This window comes from Neopelma chrysocephalum, unplaced genomic scaffold (genome assembly GCF_003984885.1).
Source record: "Neopelma chrysocephalum unplaced genomic scaffold, ASM398488v2 Primary Assembly neopelma1_320, whole genome shotgun sequence".
Lineage (NCBI taxonomy): Eukaryota > Metazoa > Chordata > Aves > Passeriformes > Pipridae > Neopelma > Neopelma chrysocephalum.
Window position 1 is genome coordinate 120,992 of NW_020897983.1, and position 18,620 is coordinate 139,611.

General features: G+C 65.4%; 2 protein-coding genes across 3 annotated transcripts; both read left to right on the forward strand.

Annotated features, from left to right (window-relative positions):
* The first annotated feature begins 2,282 nt into the window (after positions 1-2,282).
* MFSD12 (major facilitator superfamily domain containing 12) lies at positions 2,283-12,221 on the forward strand. The gene is made up of 10 exons (XM_027705173.1): positions 2,283-2,607; positions 7,147-7,357; positions 8,174-8,297; positions 8,522-8,719; positions 8,925-9,017; positions 9,095-9,187; positions 9,833-10,003; positions 10,187-10,281; positions 10,938-11,068; positions 11,705-12,221. The coding sequence occupies exons 1-10, from the start codon at positions 2,322-2,324 to the stop codon at positions 11,797-11,799; spliced, it is 1,497 nt and encodes a 498-aa protein (XP_027560974.1). The 5' UTR covers positions 2,283-2,321; the 3' UTR covers positions 11,800-12,221.
* Positions 12,222-15,045: 2,824 nt separating this feature from the next.
* LOC113978320 (GRAM domain-containing protein 2A-like) lies at positions 15,046-17,842 on the forward strand. Of its 2 annotated transcripts, XM_027705164.1 has the most exons (10): positions 15,046-15,174; positions 15,264-15,339; positions 15,525-15,698; positions 15,792-15,890; positions 16,022-16,093; positions 16,167-16,226; positions 16,503-16,566; positions 16,832-16,942; positions 17,024-17,126; positions 17,324-17,842. In XM_027705164.1, the coding sequence occupies exons 1-10, from the start codon at positions 15,068-15,070 to the stop codon at positions 17,433-17,435; spliced, it is 978 nt and encodes a 325-aa protein (XP_027560965.1). In that variant the 5' UTR covers positions 15,046-15,067; the 3' UTR covers positions 17,436-17,842. The 2 variants fall into 2 exon arrangements, with proteins under 2 accessions (XP_027560965.1, XP_027560966.1); XM_027705165.1 differs by lacking the exon at positions 16,832-16,942.
* Positions 17,843-18,620: the final 778 nt, after the last annotated feature.

Sequence of the window (18,620 nt, forward strand, 5' to 3'; positions counted from 1 at the left end):
GGTGACGTCATGCAGAAGCGGCGGAAAGGGAGGCGGGGCCTGCCCGCGCGGCGCGCGCGCGCGGCGGGACCCTCCCTCTCTGACCAATCAGCAACGGGCGCGGGGACGAGGAAGTGCTGTGAGGAGGGAGGAGCCTTAAAAGGGTAACGGCACCGACTAGCCCTGGGCGACACCTTAAAGGGGCAACGATGCGGCGGGGTCCCACCTCCCCCGGCCCCCTGACCTTGTTTCAGTGACCCCCAGTGACCTCCCAGTGCTCCCAGTAACCCCAGTGCCCACCTCAGGGCTTATCTAGAGACCCCAGTTACCCTTTCCCAGCAGTCCCAGTATCCCACGGGTGATCTCAGTGGTCTCAGCACTCACCTCTGGGGTCCCAGTGACCCCAGTGCCCACCAAGCAGGGGGTGTCCATGACACCAGTAGCCACCCCAGAGTCTCAGTGAACCCGGTACTCCCCCCACACTGCTCCCAGTTACCCCAGTAGAGCTCTGGTACTGTTCCCAGTCACCCCATTACCTACACAAGAGGAGATCCCAGTCACCCCAGGACCTCCAGGCTGCTCCCAGTCACCCCAGTATTCACTCAGCTGGGTATCCCCATGATGCCTGCAATTCAGCCCAGAGTCCCAGTGATCCCAGTACTCATCTCAAAGAGGGTCCCAGTGACCCCAGTACTGCTCATACTGGTCCCAGTCACTCCAGTACCTACTCAAAAGGGGGTCTAATTTGCCCCAGTGTCCCCACACTGCTTCCAGTGACACCAGTATTCACCCAAGGGGTGGAGGCCCACGACTCCAGTAGCCACCCCAGAGTCCCAGTGACCCCAGTACTCCCCCACACTGCTCCCAGTCACCCCAGTGCTGCCCATAACAGTCCCAGACACCCTTTTGCCCAGAAAGTGCCAGTTACCTCACCGCTCCCAGTGACCCCAGTACTCACCCAAGCAGGGGGTCCCCATGGCTTCAGTAGTCACCCCAGCATCCCAGTGACCCCAGTACCCCCCCACTGGTTCCAGTGCCCACCAGCAGCAGCACACTCAGCCCCTGTACTGTCACCCCTGTAGTCTGACACACTCCATTTGGGTGCATACTGGGATACTGGGGTTACTGGGAGCAGTGTGGTGGTGCACTGGGGCCACTGGAACTCTGAGGTGACTACTGGCATCATTGGGACCCCCTGCTTGGGTAGGTACTGGGGTCACTGGGAGCAGCGTGGAGGTACTGGAATGACTGGGAGCTCCTCTTGTGTGGGTAACGGGGTGACTGGGACCATTATGGGCTGTACTGGGATTACTGGTAGCACTGTGGGGGGAGTACTGGAGTCACTGAGGTTCTGGTGTGACTACTGGTGTCCTGGGGACCCCTGCTTGGGTAGGTACTGGGGTGACTGGGACTGTTATGGGCAGTGCTGGGGCGACTGGGAGCAGTGTGGGGATACTGGGGTGACTGGGACCTCCCCTTGTGTAGATACCGGGGTGACTGGGATCATTATGGACTGTCCTGGAATGGATGACTCAGGGTGGTGTGGTGGTTCTGGGGGTGGCTGGACTGTTTTGGGCAGTACTGGGGTGACTGGGAATAATGTGGGAGTAATACTGGGGTCGCTGAGATTGTTATGGGCAGTACTGGGATCACTGGGAGCAGTGTTGGGGGTAATACTGGAGTCACTGGGAGAAGTGCGAGGGCAGCACTGGTGTGACTTGTGACTGTCATGGGCAGCACTGGTGTGACTGGGAGTAGTGTGGGGGTGGCACTGTGGTCACTGGGAGAACTGTGGGGATATTGGGGTCACAGAGTGTTATGAGCAGCACTGGTGTGACTGGGAGCAGTGTGTGGGTACTAGTGTGACTGGGAGCAGTATGGGGGTACTGGTGTGACTGGGACCGTCATGGACAGCACTGGTGTGACTGGGAGCAGTATGGGGGTACTGGTGTGGCTGGGAGCAGTACCGGGGTACTGGTGTGACTGGGAGCAGTACAGGGGTACTGGTGTGACTGGGACCGTCATGGACAGCACTGGTGTGACTGGGAGCGGTATGGGGGTACTGGTGTGACTGGGATCATCATGAACAGCACTGGTGCGACTGGGAGCAGCGCTGGCACAGCACTGGTCTAACTGGGAAGCCCCCTCTCCCCTCTAGCCCCCGCCCCGGTATCATCCCCCCCACCCCTTCCCCGCCCAGGAGGCGGCTCCGCACGGGGCGGGAGGGGGTCACCGTTCCCCCCCCGCTCCCTCCCAGTCCCTCCCATCCCTCCCAGTCCTCCCTCCCGCCCATCCGCTCCCGGCGGGCCCGTCCCGCGGCGCCTCTCGGTCCGTCCCGGGCCATGGCGGAGCCCCCGCAGGACTCGGACCCGGGTCCGGCGCTGCCGCTGCGGGCTCGGCTCAGCTTCGCGTGCGGGCACTTCCTGAACGACTCCTGCTCGGCGCTGTGGTTCACGTACCTGCTGCCCTTCCTGCACGCCGTGCTGGGCTACGGGCACGGCGCGGCCGGGGCGCTGCTCCTGGCCGGCCAGGCGGCCGACGGGCTCTGCACGCCCCTGCTCGGCTTCGAGGCCGACCGGGCCCGCGGCTGCGGCCGCTGCGGGAGGAGGAAGGGCTGGCACCTGGCCGGTGGGTGCGGGGGGCCTGGGGGACCGCGGGGGGGACAGGGAGGAGAAGGGGCATCTGGCCCCTGGTGGGTGCAGAGGATGCGGGGGGGGACTGAAGGGAGCAGAGTGGGTGCGGAGTGGACGGGGGGTGGCCCCGGGAGAACCTTTGTGGGGTGCCCTGGGTGGAGGTGACCCGGTGGGAGCTTTCTAGGATGCTCTCCGTGGAAAAGGGGTGGCCCCAGGGAAGTGTTTCTGGGGTGCCCTGGGTGGCTCTTGGGCAATTGTTTTGGGGCGTCTTTGTTGGGGGGCATCCAGGGGAGGAGCCGGGAAGCCCTTCTGGGGTGTCTGGGTTGGGGGACGTCCAGCAGAGCCTTTCTGGGGTGCTCTGAGTGGAGGCGACCCAGTGGAATCTTTCTAGGATGCAATCAGTGGAAAAGGGATGGCCCCGGGGAAGTGCTTCTGGGGTGCCCTGGATGGAGATGGGTGGCCCTTGGGCAAGTGTTTTGGGGTGTCTTTGTTGGGGGGCATCCAACATTTCTGGGATTCTCCAAGTGGAGAGTGGGGTGCCTGGGGTGGAGAGAGGTGACCCTTGGGGGGCTTTGCTGGGGTGCCTTGAGTGGGGAACACTCTACTGAGGTGCCCTGGGTGGAAAGGTGTGGCTCCGGGGAGCCTTTCTAGGGTGTCTGGATTGAGGGACATCCAGGGGAGCCTTTCTGGGATGCTCTAAGTGGAAAGGAATGCCTCCAGGAGAACCTTTCTGGGGTGTCCAGGGTGGATGGGGGTGACTTGGGGGGGTGTTTTGGGGTGCTTTTGTTGGGAGGGGAACCTTTCTGGGGTGCCTGGGGTGGGGGACACTTGGGGCCCTTTGCTGGGGGATGCTGAGTGGAGAGGGTTGGCCCTGGGGGTTCTGCTGGGGGGCCATGGGTGCAGATGAGAGAGCCTTTCTAGGGTGCAGGATCAGCCCCAGGGTACCTTTCTGTGCTGCCCTGGAGTGGGGGAACAAGACCAAAGGTGTCTTTCTGGGTTGGGGGGGTCAGCCTTGGGGATATCCTGGAAGGAGGAGGAACCAGGGAGCCTCCCTGAAGATGAGTGGCCCTGAGGGAGCCTGTCTGGGGTGGGGGTCGGCCCCAGGGCAGCTGGGAAGCCCCCTGCCTGGAGGGGGAACAGCCCACGTGGCAGTGAGGTGAGGGCAGGGTCAGGCAATGCCCTCCTGGCTGGAGAAGGGCAGCCTCAGGGATGAGCAGAATTGGGTGCCCTGGGGTGGAAGGGAACAGCCCCCCCATGGAAGGGGGGCTGCCCTGGGGTCTTTCTAGGGCACCCTGTGTGGAGGGTGAGGGGGCCCTGGTGCAGCAGCAGTGCCCTGTGTGGGAGCAGATGGGTCTGGGGTGCCCTGTGAGGAGGGGGCAGCCCAGAAGGTTCCTTTCTGATGTGGAGGGACAACATCCCCACAATCCCCCATGGCAGTGAGGTGGGATGAGGCTGCTCCATGTGTAGGGGGACAGCGGGATGCTCTGGCATTCCCCAGGCACAGATGGCTGAGCCTGGATGGGGAAAGGGCTCTGTGGTGTCCATGTCCCACCCCAGGGGTGGCTGCAGCCCCTGTGGGGCCAATCACTGTCCCGTGGGCCGTGCCCATGTGAGTGGCAGCCCGTTGGGGTGAGAGTCATGTGCTCAGCCCTCAGAGCAAAAACAGGACTGACAGTAAAACCTGGGCTTGCCCAGGAGCCCAGGTGTTTCCTGGACAGCTCTCTGTGTCCCCAGGGATGGCCCTGGGGCACGGGGCCCTTGGCTGTGCTGGGGTGGGCACCCCATGGGCCGGCAGTGGGTGTCCAGCCCCTGGGATGCACGGGAGGCACCGGCTCACAGGAATTACTGGAAGGGTCTTGTCTCCTCTCGTGCCCCGGGGTCAAAAAATGCAACAGAGTGCAGGGGCTGGTGGGGACCCATGTGTCAGGGTCCCTCTCTGAGGGGACAGCATGGCCTGGAGAGGTGTCCTTGGTCCCTCTTTTAGGGGATAGCATGGCCTGGAGAGGGGTCTTTGGTGCTGTGACCGGTGCAGGAGCCTGAGGACAGGGCAGTTAGTGGAAGAAATGGCCATTCTCAGTAAGACACAGCACCAGTTTGCCTGGAGCAGACCCGTGCAGAGGGAGGACGGTTGCAGTGTGGGTCCTCTTATCTTGACCCCAAATTTATCTTGACCAACCGCTTTGTGCAACCCAACGGGCAGCCTGATAAGGCGGCCGAATGAACTCCCTGGAGTTCGCCTGAGGAGTCAGGGAGGGTGTTGGGGGAGCAGCTTCACCCCTGCCCCGCTGTCAGCCAGATCAGCACCCCAGATTATGGGAAGTATTCTGGAGCTGTGCCCCCACCCCCCTCCTGTTGGCTGCAGCCCAGCGAGCACAGAGGGGAAGTCCTGACTCAGGCCTTGCCGGGGGGCTGTGGCCACCCCCAGCACCCCAATCCTGGGAGCAGAGCACCCTGGGCAGGCTGGAGCAGGGATGGAAACTGGGAGCAGGGATGGAAACTGAAAGCAGGGATGGAAACTGAAAGCAGGGATGGAGCTGTTTCCCAGGCCAGAGCGTGGGTTATTCCCAAGGTGGGAGCTCCATCCTCCTCGGCTGCCCAGGGGGTGACCGGCGGTGCCCGGCTCCCTCGGCTCCCTCGGTCAGGCTGCGGCGGGGATGTTGTGTGCGAGCGGGGGGTGCCTCGTCCGGTGGCAAACCCGTGCTGAGATCAGAGGAAACGTTGTGAAACCGCAGCCTCGGGGCGGGGGAGACACCACGAGTTGCTATCGGAGGCATCTCCCCGCCGCGGCCGCGGTGCAGGGTGTCCCCGCCGGCGGTCCCTGCCTGCTCGGCGGCTCTTTCATGGGGTCCGCGGCTCTTTTGTGGGGTCTGGCTTCCTGCCGCAGGTGCCCGTGCCTGGCATTCCCGTGATCCTGCCCCGCGGGGCCGGAGATGAGAGCCCAGCACTCTGCCTGCCTTCAGGGATGGGCAGGGCGGTCTTGTGGGGCTCCCTGTTGGGAGAGGAGGGGGTCCCCCAGGCCCCTCTGACTCACAGTGCAGCCACACCTGGGCAGACTGGGGGTGTTGGGGTGCAGCCCCATGCCAGAGGGGCAGGGTTCTGTGGGGTGGCCACGGGGGTGACCCAGCAGTGGGCCCTGCATGTCCTGGGGGGCCACAAAGAGGAGGGGGTGACAGTCCTGTGTGTGTGTGCTGGTGGCAGTGGCCCGTGGTGGGCACAGGGGTGGCCGTGGAAGCTGCAGCAGCTGAGGACCCACAGCTCCTGCCCCAGTGCTCCCCTGGGAGCAGGGGCATGGCCCACACAGCCCTTGGGGGGCTGCAGAGCCTGACCCTGCAGGGCCCTGGAACCCTCTGTCCACCAGCTGAGCTCGGTTAAAACCAACAGCCCCATCCAAGGGCTGGGCTGGTTTGAACCTTCTTGGACCTTCCTGTGCCTTGTCTGGGGCAGAGGCACCACGTGTGCCCGAGTCCCTCATCCTTTGGGAGCTCCTGGAGCACCAAAGCTGGCTGTGAGCACCCAGCTCCCCCCGGGCCCTGCTGGGGTGGATGGAGCTGGGCTGGGATTGTCGCTGCTGCCCTTGGCACAGGGAGAACCTCTTTGCCCTGGCCCTGCATTGCCGTGGGGGAGTGAGGAGGAGGAACTGCCCTTCGTGGGTGAGAGGAAGAAGCATCACTCGTGAGAAAGAGGAGGGTCTTGGAGAGGGGAATTTGGGGACCTGGCAAAGCGGCTGCAGGTTCCCCTCAGCTGTAGGAACAGGTTCCCATGGCCCTTCAGCAGCACCCAGTGTGGCTAGGGACACAGGGGACAGGGCATGGGGCTGGTTCTGCATTGGGGTCATGGAGCCACTTGGCAGATCAGCTCCATAACTTTGGGAAGGGGAGGGAGAGGCCAGGCCACCTGCCTGCCCCACTCAGGGGCCCCACGGGCAGCGTCCCCACGCAGCGTCCCTGTGCTGTCCCGCTGCAGCAGGAGGAGGAGCCTGGCTCTGCTGTCCCTGACTCAGCAGGGCCTTCCCATGGCTCAGAGCCCCCCCCCCCGTGGCACTGAGTCACACTGTGGGTGACATCTGTGAGTGTGGCTCCCTGTGCCAGCCCCAGGGGAGAGGGGACATGGGGACAGCCTGTGCCCGTGGGACACCCGGAGCCCTGCTGGCCCTTGGGGGCTGTATCACCACGGGCAGGCAGCAGGGAGGGGTGTCCCTGCGGTGGTTATCTGCAGCTGGGGACACTCTTGGTGGCTGTGGGTGTGACAGTGAGGGGCTGTCCTGGTGTTCTGAGGGGACAGAGCAGTGCCAGGTGGTGCTGTGCTGGGGAGGGACCTTGACTGGGGAGCGACAGTCCGTGCTGGGTGCCACAGGGGGAAAACATTCCTTGTGCAGGATTGAGGGGGTGTCTGGGGCTCCACCTGTGTCCCCTGGCTGGGGAAAGGGGCCCACCTCCCTCCCCAGCTCTGGGGTGGAACCTGTCCTGGGGAGGGACAGTGGCACTCTGGCCATGTCTTGGATGTGCAGCCTCTCACTGCTCCACTCTCTCCTCAGGCACCACCTGCGTCCTCGTGTCCTTCCCCTTCGTGTTCAGCCCCTGCCTGGCCTGCAGGGAGGGCACTCCACAGTGGGCAGCCTTCATCTACTACCTCCCCTTCATCGTCATCTTCCAGTTTGGCTGGGCAGCCACGCAGGTGTCCCACCTGGCCCTCATCCCCGAGCTGGTGAGCAGTGACCATGAGAAGGTGGAGCTCACGGCTTTCAGGTGAGCACAGACACACCCGGGGGTCCCCTGGGTCCGGGGGAGCCGCCCTGCCCACCCCAGGTCCCTTTGCTGTGTGGCAGGAGGTCCCTGGGTGCTGTGGCACATCAGAGTTCTCAGCACGGCAGGACCAGGGCTGGGCCACGAGGGGGTCCTGTGGGATGTGCCAAGGGACACTGGTGTCCTTGGTTGGTGGCTCAAACCCTTTGGTGCCAGGAGGGACTGTCTTGGTGCCAGGGATGTTGGTGACACAGCCCGTGGGACACTTTTCCTTTGGGACTGGTGCTCACAGGGCAGGGACTGTGCCCCCCTGGGTGCCCTTGGGGAGAGCTGGGCATGACTGTGGGGGCTGACCCAGAGCTGGGACGTCCCCAGGGCCAGGTGGGCAATGCATCTGGCTCCCTGCGTGGAACCACTCCTCAGGCAGGATCGGGATGTGGGACGGGCTGTTTGTCCCACAGGGCGAGCAGGGAGAATGTGGGGCAGCACTGGGATAACCCCGGGGTCCAGCTCTGGGGGCACCAGGTCAGGCAGCTCATGAGATCCTCGGGGCAGAGGTGAGCTGTGCCTGGAAGGTGACAGGCTGACCCGGAGGGATCTTGGTTTCCTCCCAGTCGTGCCCCGAGGGTTGGACTGGGCATGCTGGGAGTGGCACCAGTAAGGCTGATGCCTGGGCAGGTGCTTCATGCCTTTGGAGGTGTCACCTCAGCCACGACACCGGGGTGCAGAGGCTGTAGCACAGCAATGGGCTGAGATGTCCCACTGTGCTGTCCCTGTGCTTGTCCCTCCACACCCCCCTGAGGTTCCCTTCCCGCTCAGGTATGCCTTCACCGTCATGGCCAACATCACTGTGTACGGCCTGACCTGGCTCCTGCTCCACTTCCAGACAGACCAGCCCGACCACATGGAGCACCTGGGCCCCCAGGATGTCCCTGTGTTTCGGGTGAGTGGCAGGGCACAGTCCCTGGGGTTCCCTCTTCCCATTGCTCAGCTGGGGAGGTGCTGCCGGGGGCGAGAGGGCAGTGCCCTCACCTCCCTGACTGCACTGGGCAAGGGCCACACCGAGCCCTCCCTGGGGTTTTGGGAACCCCTCCTTACCCTCTAGACTGCTGGGGGGCTGATGATGGGCCACCTCCCCTGCTGTGCTCACCCCCTCTGCCTCACCAGAACCTGGCCCTCATCGTGGTGGGGCTGGGGGCCGTGTCCTCCCTCATCTTCCACCTGGGCACCAAGGAGAAGCCGTACCCACCGGGTGTGCTGCCCGACCTGGAGGAGACCACCCCCCTGCTGCACAAGGAGCCCCCGAGCCCCCCACGCCCACTGCTGCTCTGGAAGGACTGGCTGCTGGAGCCCTCCTTCTACCAGGTACAGCTGGGCAGGGCTCACCTGGCCCAGGGGGCTGCCTGCCTGGGCACTGGGGATGTGGAGGGTGGAGAGAGGGGCTGTGCTGGACACCCAACCTGTCAGAGGGGCTGTGCCCTTCTGGGTGGGCACAGTTCTGTGACAGTTGGGCAGGGAAGGTGCCTCCCCAGGGGCTGAGCGGGGCTGCCCTGTCCCTGTCCCCTCACAGGTGGCAGTGCTCTACATGTCCACCCGCCTCATCGTCAACCTGTCCCAGACCTACATCGCCATGTACTTGACCAACTCGCTGAACCTCTCCAAGGTGGGCACAGGGGAGGTCCGGGGGTGCCTGGGCAGGGTCCTGGTGCCCAGAGATCATCTCCTCCCTGTCCCTTGCAGAAATACATCGCCACCATCCCCCTGGTCATGTATGTCAGCGGGTTCCTCTCCTCCTTCCTCATGAAGCCTGTGAACAAGTGGATCGGTCGGAATGTGAGTCTGGGGGCACGGGAGAGGTTGGAGTTAGACCCCAGCAGGGGCCAGATCCTGGCTGTGGGCAGAGCACCGAGCACCTCTGAGCTGGAGAGCAGGGACCCCTCATGTACCCTCTGCCAGCAACTGTGGGTTGCTGGGACTGTGGGTCCCACTGGGACTGGGGGTGGTGGGCAGGTGTGGGGATGAGGGCCTGTCCTGCACATCCTGGGGCTGGAGAAGGCAGTGCTGGTCCAGAGCTACCCTGTGCTGTGCACTCCTGACCAGGCTGGAGAGCCCTGAGGTGCCTGAGATGGGCAGAGGGGGGTCCGACTGCACCGCCCCGAGTGGGCACAGGGTCTGCAGGAGGGAGCTGCCCCCCCAGTGTGTCCCTTCCATGCTGTTGGGTGCCAGTGGAGTGTCCCCTGAACTCATGGACACCCTGCCCACAGCTCTGCCCAGGGCTCAGCTCTCCAGCTGCAGAACAGCCCAGACCATGGCAAGGTGGTTACTCTCGGGGGCTCCTGGTTAAATCCAGCTGGGACAGAGCCAGGGCTGACCCTCGTGGGTCCTGGGTACTGCTGGCCCCTGTGCCCTCTCTGCTTGCCCCCGGTGCCAAGCTGGTGTCTGAACTCCCCCTTCTCCCTCTGCCCCTCCCTGTCCCAGCTGACCTACTTCGTGGGCATCCTGGTGGTCCTGGCCTTCGCCTCCTGGGTGGCCCTGTCCAGCCCCATGGGAGCTGAGATCTACGGGGCGGCCGTGCTGCTGGGGGCTGGCTCTGCCACCATCCTGGTCACCTCCCTGTCCATGACAGCGGATCTCATCGGCTCCCACACGGTACGGCCGCTCCTGCGGGGAACGGACCGGGGATGGCAGCAGTGAGCCTGTGCTGGGCTGTGCTGCAGTGTGGGCTCTGCCCATGAGAGGGCACAAGGCTCCGGCTGCTGCTGGTGCCCGCGGGGTTGTGTGGCACAGCTCAGCTCAGCACGGCGCCCGCTGAGGTTCCCTCTCCTCCTGCAGCACAGCAGCGCGTTTGTCTACGGCGCCATGAGCTTCACGGACAAGATGGCCAATGGCCTGGCTGTGATGTTGATCCAGAACCTGCATCCCTGCCCGTGAGTGTCTCTGTGGGGCAGGGCCCCCCCTCCCACCATTGCCTGGGGGCCAGGAGCAAATATCCCAGGGTTGGAGCAACAGGCACGGGTGGGAACCAGCTCTGATTTTTAGAATCACAGGATGGTTTGGCTTGGAAGAGATTTAAGAGCTCATCCTGTTCCACCCCCTGCCATGGGCAGGGACACCTTCCACCAGACCAGGTTGCTCCAAGCCCCATCTAACCTGATGTTGGACACTTGCAGGGATGAGGCAGCCACAGCTGCTCTGGGAAACCTGTGCCAGGGCCTCACCACCCTCACAGCCAAGAGTTTCTTCCCAGTATCCCATCTCACCCTGCCCTCTGGCAGTGGGAAGCCATTCCCCCTTGTCCTGTCCCTCCAGACCTTGCCCAAAGTCCCTCTCCAGCTCTCTTGGAGAGAGAATACCTGAAGGTCTAAGGTCTCCCTGGAGCCTTCAGTTCTCCAGTTCTGATTTGTCTTAAACCCTTCCTCACATTCCCTCCTGGCCCTGGACAAGAGCCCAAGCTGTGCTCTGGGGATCTCAGTGTCTGGGTTGCCACCTTCTCTCCTTTCCCTCACATCCCAGTGTGAGCCGGTCCTGACTCCCAGGACGCGGGACCGCTGTCCCCCAGCCTTGTCCCTGCCTGTCCCCCCAGGACTGAGCTGTGCTGCTCCGCCTGTGTCAGCTTCTACCGCTGGGTGATGGTGCTGGTGACCGGCGGCATCGCCGTGGCTGCCGTGGCCATGCTCTGCTGCATCATGGTGTGGCCCATCCGCGTCCGCTACCGTGAGTGGGGACGGGGACTGAGGGGGGCCCACACAGGCCTGGGGGCACGGGGAGCCCCGTGGCCAGTGCCAGCCTGGGCTAAAGCCGAAGTGTCTTTGCAGATGGCCCCAGTTGCGATCACCCTGTTGTGACCGGGCTGGCTGCGGCCACGCTCGCAGGGGGACCCTCATGGTAGGACATGGGGCAGGGCCACTGTCCCGCTTCTACTGCTGCTGCTGCTGCCCCAGAGCAGGGGCTGTGTCTGCCTGCTGTGCCCTCGTGGGGGGCAGAGCCCCCAGGCTGGCAGAACCACCCTGCCCAGCCCAGCCCAGCCCAGCCATGGCCACGCTGGGGCCCGGAGGGGCGGTGGGAGCAGCTCTGTGTGCTGGCAGCAAACGTGGGAGACATTTGGGGAGACATGTGGGGCTGGGGTGACCTTTGCCAGGCCAAAGACCCCAGCTCTGGTGCTGCTGCCAGCTGGGTGCCAGTGTCTTGCTTAGGGTGGGGGGACAGGACGGACCCCTTGTGCTGCTTGGGGATGTGCCAGGTCAGGCCCCTGCTGCCAGTGTCAGGAGAGTCCAGAGGCCAGGCCAGCACGTGGCAGGTCGTGCTGTGCCGCCATGGCTCCTGACCTGTTGCTCCCTCCCTTCCCTACAGGTGCTGTCAGGCTGCAGGGGCTGAGCGGAGCTGGGACCCCCGACACCGGGACTGAGAGCACAGAGGGAGGGGACCAGAGTGGCACCGTCAACTGAGCCATGGGGCCATGTCCTCGGCCACCGTGTCCTCAGGGCCATGTCCCCGGCCACCACATCCTCAGGGCCATGTCCTCGGCCACCGCATCCTCGGCCACTGCGGTGCCACACTCCGAGTCCGGAAGGTCCCCCACGCTGGGGGACACCAGGCTCTGGGGAGGGGAGTGACTGACCCCCGCCCTGTCTCCTTGCACTGGACTCATGTCCCCACAGCCTGTTCCCCTGGGGCCGATGAAGGATGTCCCTGGTGAGGGTGTCACCGGTGCAGGACGTCACCTGCCACCTGCACACCGAACACTGGAAGGGCCCGGGCTGGGCCGGGGCAGCCCCAGCTCGCGGGGGGGGGGCTGGTCCGAGGTTTTAACCTGCTTTTGTAAGGTCAGTACGTACAAACCGCACTTTATAAAGGAGGAGGAAAAGGAGAGGAAAACTCAGCAACAGCAGCGCCGACGCCCCTGGGCTGGGGATGGGCTCGGCCCTGCGGACCCCGGGGGTGGGGCAGGAGCGGGTTTGGGGTTTGGGGGGTTCCCCAGCGCTGGTCCCGCGGGGAGGGGGCGCCGGGGGGGTGCAAGATGGCCGCCCTCAACAAACATGGCGGCGCGCCCGCACACAAAATGGCGGCCGCGGAGCGGCGCTGGAGAGACGGGATTGGCTCGTGTGCCACTGTCCCGCCCCCCCCGGGGCAGAGCAACCAATGAAGGCGGACCTTGGGGCCATGGGGGCGGGGCGTGTGTGGCAATACGTGTGTGTGCGCGTGCGCTCGTGTGCACATATGTGTGTGTGTGCGCGTGTATGTGTGCACATGTGTATGTACACGTGTGTGCGTGTGTGCGCACGTGTGTGCACATGTGCGTATATACACGTGTGTGTGCACGTGTCTGTGTGCCAGTAGGTGTGTGTATGTTTGTGCACACGTGTGTGCCCATATATGTGTGTGTGCCCGTATATGTGTTCACGTACCCACGCGTGTGCAGGGATGTGCTGCGTGTGCACACTGCGAGCAGGGGCTGGGGGAAGGGGCCTCTGCACAGCCCCGTGGGATGGTTTGGGTTGTTCCACCCCTGCCATGGGCAGGGACACCTTCCATTATCCCACCTTGCTCCAAGCCCCGTCCAGCCTGGCCTTGGACACTTCCAGGGATCCAGGGGCAGCCACAGCTGCTCTGGGAAACCTGTGCCAGGGCCTCCCCACCCTCACAGCCAACAATTCCTTCCCAAGATCCCATCTCACCCTGCCCTCTGGCAATGGGAAGCCATTCCCCCTTGTCCTGTCCCTCCATCCCTTGTCCAAAGTCCTTCTCCAGCTCTCCTGGAAGGCTCTGGAAGGGGATCTCAGTTCTCCCCGGAGTGTTCCCTTCTCCAGCTCTCCCAGCCTGGCTCCATGGCTCGGGGTCTCCAGGGCCCCTCTGTCTGCCCTCACAGGTCCGTGTGCTGGGTGGACACCCCAGGGATGGGTCTGTCACGGAGCTGGGGCTGGTGTGGGGGTGTCGGTGTGTGCACACCAGGACACAGGTTGGGTGTGAGTGGAGGGTGAGCAGTTTGGGGAGGGGGCTGGGGGTTGTGTCAGGGTGTGACAGACCCTGTCAGCTGGTGACACAGCGTGTGTGGGGCACTGAACAGGGTCCTGGGGGATGAAGGGGGTGGCGCGGGTTGCAACCCCCCGGCCACACTGTCACCCACATCGGGCTGTCCCGGGGCCATCCCTGGTTTATGGCTGTTCCCGCAGCTGCCCGGGTTGTGGGAAGGGCGTTTCCAGCCCTGGTCCAGAGAGCAGCGGCTGAGCTGGGCTGGGTCCCGTGGCCTTGGCACCTGCCCCAGTGCCCGAGGGGGGTGAAGGCCTGGCTCTGCTTGGCCTCACCCCCTCCCCACTTTCCTCTGAGGGTCCCCTGTTGCACAGCAGAGACCCCCGGGGTGAGGGGCAGACCTGCCCTGCACTGCCTGGGCTTGGGGGGGCAAGGAGCGGGCACCAGGTGGGCAACGCTCTGGGGTGCCATAGGATTGTGGGGTGCCATAGGATTGTGGGGTGTCCATAGAATGGCAAAACGCCGTAGGACTGCAGGTTGTGCTGCTCCGACCGTCAGCACTACCTGGGAGGGGGATGCATTCGCAGCTCGTTTTGGGGGCAGCTGAGACCCTCCCTGCACACCCCCTGCCCCGAGGGCGGCGTCACAGAGGTGCCTGCGGAGCTCCCGCCCACGGGGTCCCCACTCGGGGCAGTGCAGGGGGGAGACAGGGGACGGGCGGGGGACACGAGACAGCCCCGCGCCGAGGGGTCCAGGAGAGGCAGCAGGACAGAGGGGCATACGGGGATAGCCGGGGGACACCGGACAACCGAGGACACCGGACAGCCTGTGGACATTGGACAGCCAGCCCTGGGGATGCTCCCATCCCCTCCCCGGCCGGGGTCCTGCTCCGTGCCGCTCCCTGGCCGGGGCAAGAACCCCCAGTGCCCCTCCCCACCGCCCCGGCTGACCGTGGGGGTCCCACCCAGTGCCGGGGGGGTCCCGTGCACAACCCCCTCGGTGCCGGGGGCAGCGGGCAGGGTGGTGGGACAAGTCCCGCAGCCCCCCGGGAGCCGGGCTGGTGGTCACGCCGTGCAGCCCTGGGGTGAGCCGGGCTGGGCTGCCCCGGCCGCTCCCTTCGAACCTGCCGCGGCCGCCCGGCCCCGCCCGCTGCCCTTCCTCGGAGGAGGAGGAGGAGGAGAAGGAGGCGGCAGCGGCCGCGGAGCAGGAACGGAGCTGAAAGGAGCGGGAGCGGGACAGCCCCGACGGGACGGGGCGGGACGGGGGTCCCGGGAGTGCCCACCAGCAGGTACCGAGCGGGGCGGGCACGGGGTGCCCGGGACGGGGCTCTGCGGCCGCGCGTGGGTCCGGGACCGGAGCCGCCTCCCCGTCCCCTCCGGAGCCAGCCCGGCCACACACCCCCCGCACCCAGCGCCGGCCGTGGCCCAGGGCCGGCACCCCCCGCGCCGAGGGTCTCAAACCCTCGGCACTTCCCGGTCCAGGTGTCACCACCCCCGGCAGCTCCCGGTCCGGGGGTCACCAGCCCCGTCACCCGCGGTCCGCGCTGCCCTCGGGGGTCGCAGCCCGCACACGCCACCGTGGGGCGGGCCAGGGGCTCGTGTGACCGGGTGGGCTCTGCTGTCGCGGTCCCAGCAGGGCCTGAGCCCCGGCGGAGGGACAGGCTGGTGACACTGGGAGCTGCCGCGCTGCAGAGACGGACCGTCCCCACAACCTGCCGCCTCTCTCGCACCGTCGGGCTCGTCCCTCATGCCGGGGAAGCTGAGGCGCAGCGTCCGGGGGGTGCTGGGGGAGAAGCAGTGGCAGAGCCTGGAGGAGACGGGAAGCGCCCGGCTGGGGCAGCCCAAGCTCGCCAGGTGGGTGCTGCACCTCGAGGGTGTACCTGCACCCCAGCCCCACCGGGGCTGTGCCCCCGGGGTCACCCCTACCTGCTGCTCCCTTCCAGATCCAAGACTTATGACCCCTCCTGCAAGGACACAGGGCAGGCGGCCACAGGCGGGGAGGGACCCCCATCCCCCGCGGTGAGTCTGGGGGTGCCGGGGCGGAGGAGGGGGACCCCAACCCCGGCCCCAGTGCCGCGGTCCCGGCCCGATGCTCTCTGAGGGCGGGGGCCGAAGGAGAAGGCAGAGGCGGTGACAGAGCAGGGGGGCTCTGGGATGCCCCTGAGCATCCCCCCCATGCCGACCCCCACCCCGACCTCCCGCAGCTGAGCAAACGGGACGGCAGCTACCGCCGGGCCTTCGGGGAGCTCGCCGGGAGGGACGCGCTGCTGGGCTGCTTCTCGTGCGCCTGGCAGAGAGAGGTGCCCTACCACGGCCGCCTCTACGTGTCCTCCCGACACGTCTGCTTCCACTCCAGCCTCCTGCTCAAGGACATCAAGGTGGGCCGGGGTCGGGGCTGTGGCGGGGGGGCGCGGGTGGCAGCTGGGGACACGGTGACACCGGTGACACTGCCCGTCCCCCCCCCGGCCCAGGCCGTGATCCCCGTCGCCTCCATCTCAGCCCTCAAAAAGACCAACACGGCGCTGCTGGTGCCCAACGCGCTCAGCATCCGCACGGCCCAGGGGGAGAAGGTGAGAGCGGGGGCGGTGCTGGGGGGGAGCGGCTCCGCCCGGGGCTGTTTGGGGTGTCCCGGTCCCCGAGGGCCCTGGGCTGTGACCGAGGGAGCAGCTCCAGTGCAAAGCCCCTTCCCCGCTCCCGGCAGTTCCTCTTCGTGTCGCTGCGCCAGCGAGAGGCCACGTACCAGCTCCTGAGGTCGGTCTGCAAACAGCTGCAGGTACGCGGGGGCTGGATGGGGGGAGCTCCGTCCATCCACTGCAGGGCACCTCCCTTCATCTCTCTTTGTCCAGGACAGAGGCCAGAGCCCTCGGAACTCGGTGAACAACGAGGGAACCCCTGAGAAGACTCTGGTAAGGCCGGGGAATGGCGGGCCTGCGTCCAGGGGGATGCAGCAGAGGGAGGGGTGGTCCCAGTCCCACCCCCCTGGCTGGGGTGGGCTGGGGGCAGTGGCCCCTAGGAAGGCTTCTGGGGCAAGAGTGGAGTGGAAAAGCCCCAGCCCGGGGCAGTGCAGGCCCCAGGACCCCCAGAGCTCTCTCCTCATGAGTGTCATCAGGTTCTGCCCATGTCCCCATGGCCGTGGGGTGCCTTGGGGACACACACCATGGCTGGGGCTTGTCCTCTTCCAGACCTCGAGCGAGTCGGACCCGGAGCAGAGCACCCCGGAGCCCAACAGCCTCCACGAGTGCCTGGGTGAGCAGCCACCCTGGTGCACTCCCTGCATGGTCCCAGCCCTGCTGGTGTCCTCACCCACGTCCCTGCCCTGCTGGCCCCTCTGGGCTCTGCTCCCCCTCCCGGGACACACACGGTCTGGGGGGACCACACAGCCCTTGGCCCCCTGACCAGCATCTCCCGCGGCACCAGGGAGAGCAGGATTAGCTCTCTGTGGCTCTGTGTGCCCCTGGGACCCCCAGTCCTCTCCCTGGGACACTCATGAATGCCTCCTGGTCATCCACAGATGAACCAAGCCCGAGGCCAAGGGAAGCAGAGGAGGAGGATGACAAGGTGGCCCTGCTGACCCCCAGCAGCAGCAAACGGGTGCCCTGGGCAGGGACACGCAGCCTCTGGGGTGGGTCAGGGGGCTTGGGGAGGGAGGTGCTGCTGAGACTTCAGCTCTGGCAGAGGCACTGACACTGCCTTGTCCTGGCAGGGGAACCCCACACCATGCTCTGGTCCCAGGCCACTGCACTCTGGTCCCGGATGAGCCCCCAGCTGAACCATTTTAACATCATCATCACCATCTACCTGCTGCTGTGAGTCCCCAGAACCTGCTCAAACACCTTGGGGCTTCAGGACACCCTCAGTCCTCATCCCCCTTGGCAGCCCCGGGTTCCTCTACTCCCCCCTTGGACACCCATCCCCAGGGCGAGCACACAGGAGCCTGGCTGTGGCACTGCTTGAGCCCTGTGCCCCCCAGTGTGCCCCCCGGGTGACACTGGCTGTCCCCCAGCATGGTGGCCTTGCTGGTGTCCTCGGGGTACATCGGGCTGCGCATCATGGAGCTGGAGCAGCAGTTGGCATTTGCAGGGGCTCAGCCACGCCCCAACCCACCACAGCAGTGAGTGACCAGGGGTGGGGGGCCTTCTGTGCCCAGCAGAGACCCCCCTCAGTCTGCCTCCCCCTGCCCAGGTACAAGAACACGTGAGGCCAGTGAGGACCCACCGTCATCGATGCCCTGGACAGGGGGCACAGGGGCTGCCCCAACCCCTTCCTCTGCCTCTCAGGGGGCTCCATCACCAAGTGCCTTCCAGCTTCCCATGGTGCCTGGGAAGCCCAGAGGGGGTGTGGGGCTCTGTCTCGCTCCCCCTGTGTCTCCCACCCTGAGCTGCAGCAGGAGGGAACCCAGGGAGTCCCAGGGGTTCCATGAGCAGCACATGGGGAGGGGTTGGGGCCACCTCATACCCAGCCCTCCCTGCCCAGCAGGGGCAGGCAGAGGGGCTTGGGCCCAGGCAACGCAGGGGCAAAGAGAACAAACTATTTATTAATAAAAATTAATAAAACCTTTATTAATATTTATTATCTGCTGGGCCAGATGCCACAGGACAAGCACCAACCAGTCCCCACAGTCCCCCTGCTACCCAGAATGGGCCAGGGCGCAGCAGGACCAGGGGCTTTGGCTGGTGGGGGGAGGCAGCTCCAGGTCCTGATGTTCTGGGGGTCCAGGAAGCAGCAGAAGACCCTGAGCAGCCCCCAGGTGCAGGTGACAACAGGGAACAGAGGGGAAGGGGGTGGTGTAGCAGGGAGCCCCAGGGCCCTGCAGCCGACCAGGTCCCCAGCTCTTACCCTGCCCCAGGACAGGGCCCACCTGGCAGAGGAAGGGGCTGCAGGAGATGCAGGGATCCAGGCACATGGTGGGGACAATGAGGTCCCACAGGCACTGGAGGTGGGAGCAGAGCTGGGGGGCACAGCAGGATCCACCCCAAGCCCTGAAGCTCAGTCCCATTCTGGGCTGGAAGGGGCCTTGGGGCTTCCCCAACCCACCAAGGTGGGGAAAGTGAGGCACTGCCAGCTCCTTGTCCATGCTGAGGGGCATAAGGCATGGCGGGGTGGGGGGGAAGGCTGTGCCTCTCCTTTTTCCCAGAAGCAGGAAAGCAAACAGGAGTGGGCAGCTGGGAGCAATAAACCTCAGGTGAGAGCTGTACCAAGGAATTGGTACCTGCAGAGCAGCTGTGGGACAGACCCGGGGGGGCCCAGGGACTCACTGCACCCCTTGCCACAGAGAATCAAAGTGGAGCCACAGAGCCCAA

Excerpts from the sequence above, each read along its gene's own strand:
- MFSD12 (XM_027705173.1), top strand. The coding sequence starts at position 2,322 with ATGGCGGAGCCCCCGCAGGACTCGGACCCGGGTCCGGCGCTGCCGCTG. Across the intron at positions 2,608-7,146 it reads GAAGGGCTGGCACCTGGCCG|GCACCACCTGCGTCCTCGTG; the intron begins GTGGGTGCGGGG and ends CTCTCTCCTCAG. Across the intron at positions 11,069-11,704 it reads GCCCATCCGCGTCCGCTACC|GTGCTGTCAGGCTGCAGGGG; the intron begins GTGAGTGGGGAC and ends CCTTCCCTACAG.
- LOC113978320 (XM_027705164.1), top strand. The coding sequence starts at position 15,068 with ATGCCGGGGAAGCTGAGGCGCAGCGTCCGGGGGGTGCTGGGGGAGAAG. Across the intron at positions 16,094-16,166 it reads CGGTCTGCAAACAGCTGCAG|GACAGAGGCCAGAGCCCTCG; the intron begins GTACGCGGGGGC and ends CTCTTTGTCCAG. Across the intron at positions 16,227-16,502 it reads GAACCCCTGAGAAGACTCTG|ACCTCGAGCGAGTCGGACCC; the intron begins GTAAGGCCGGGG and ends GTCCTCTTCCAG.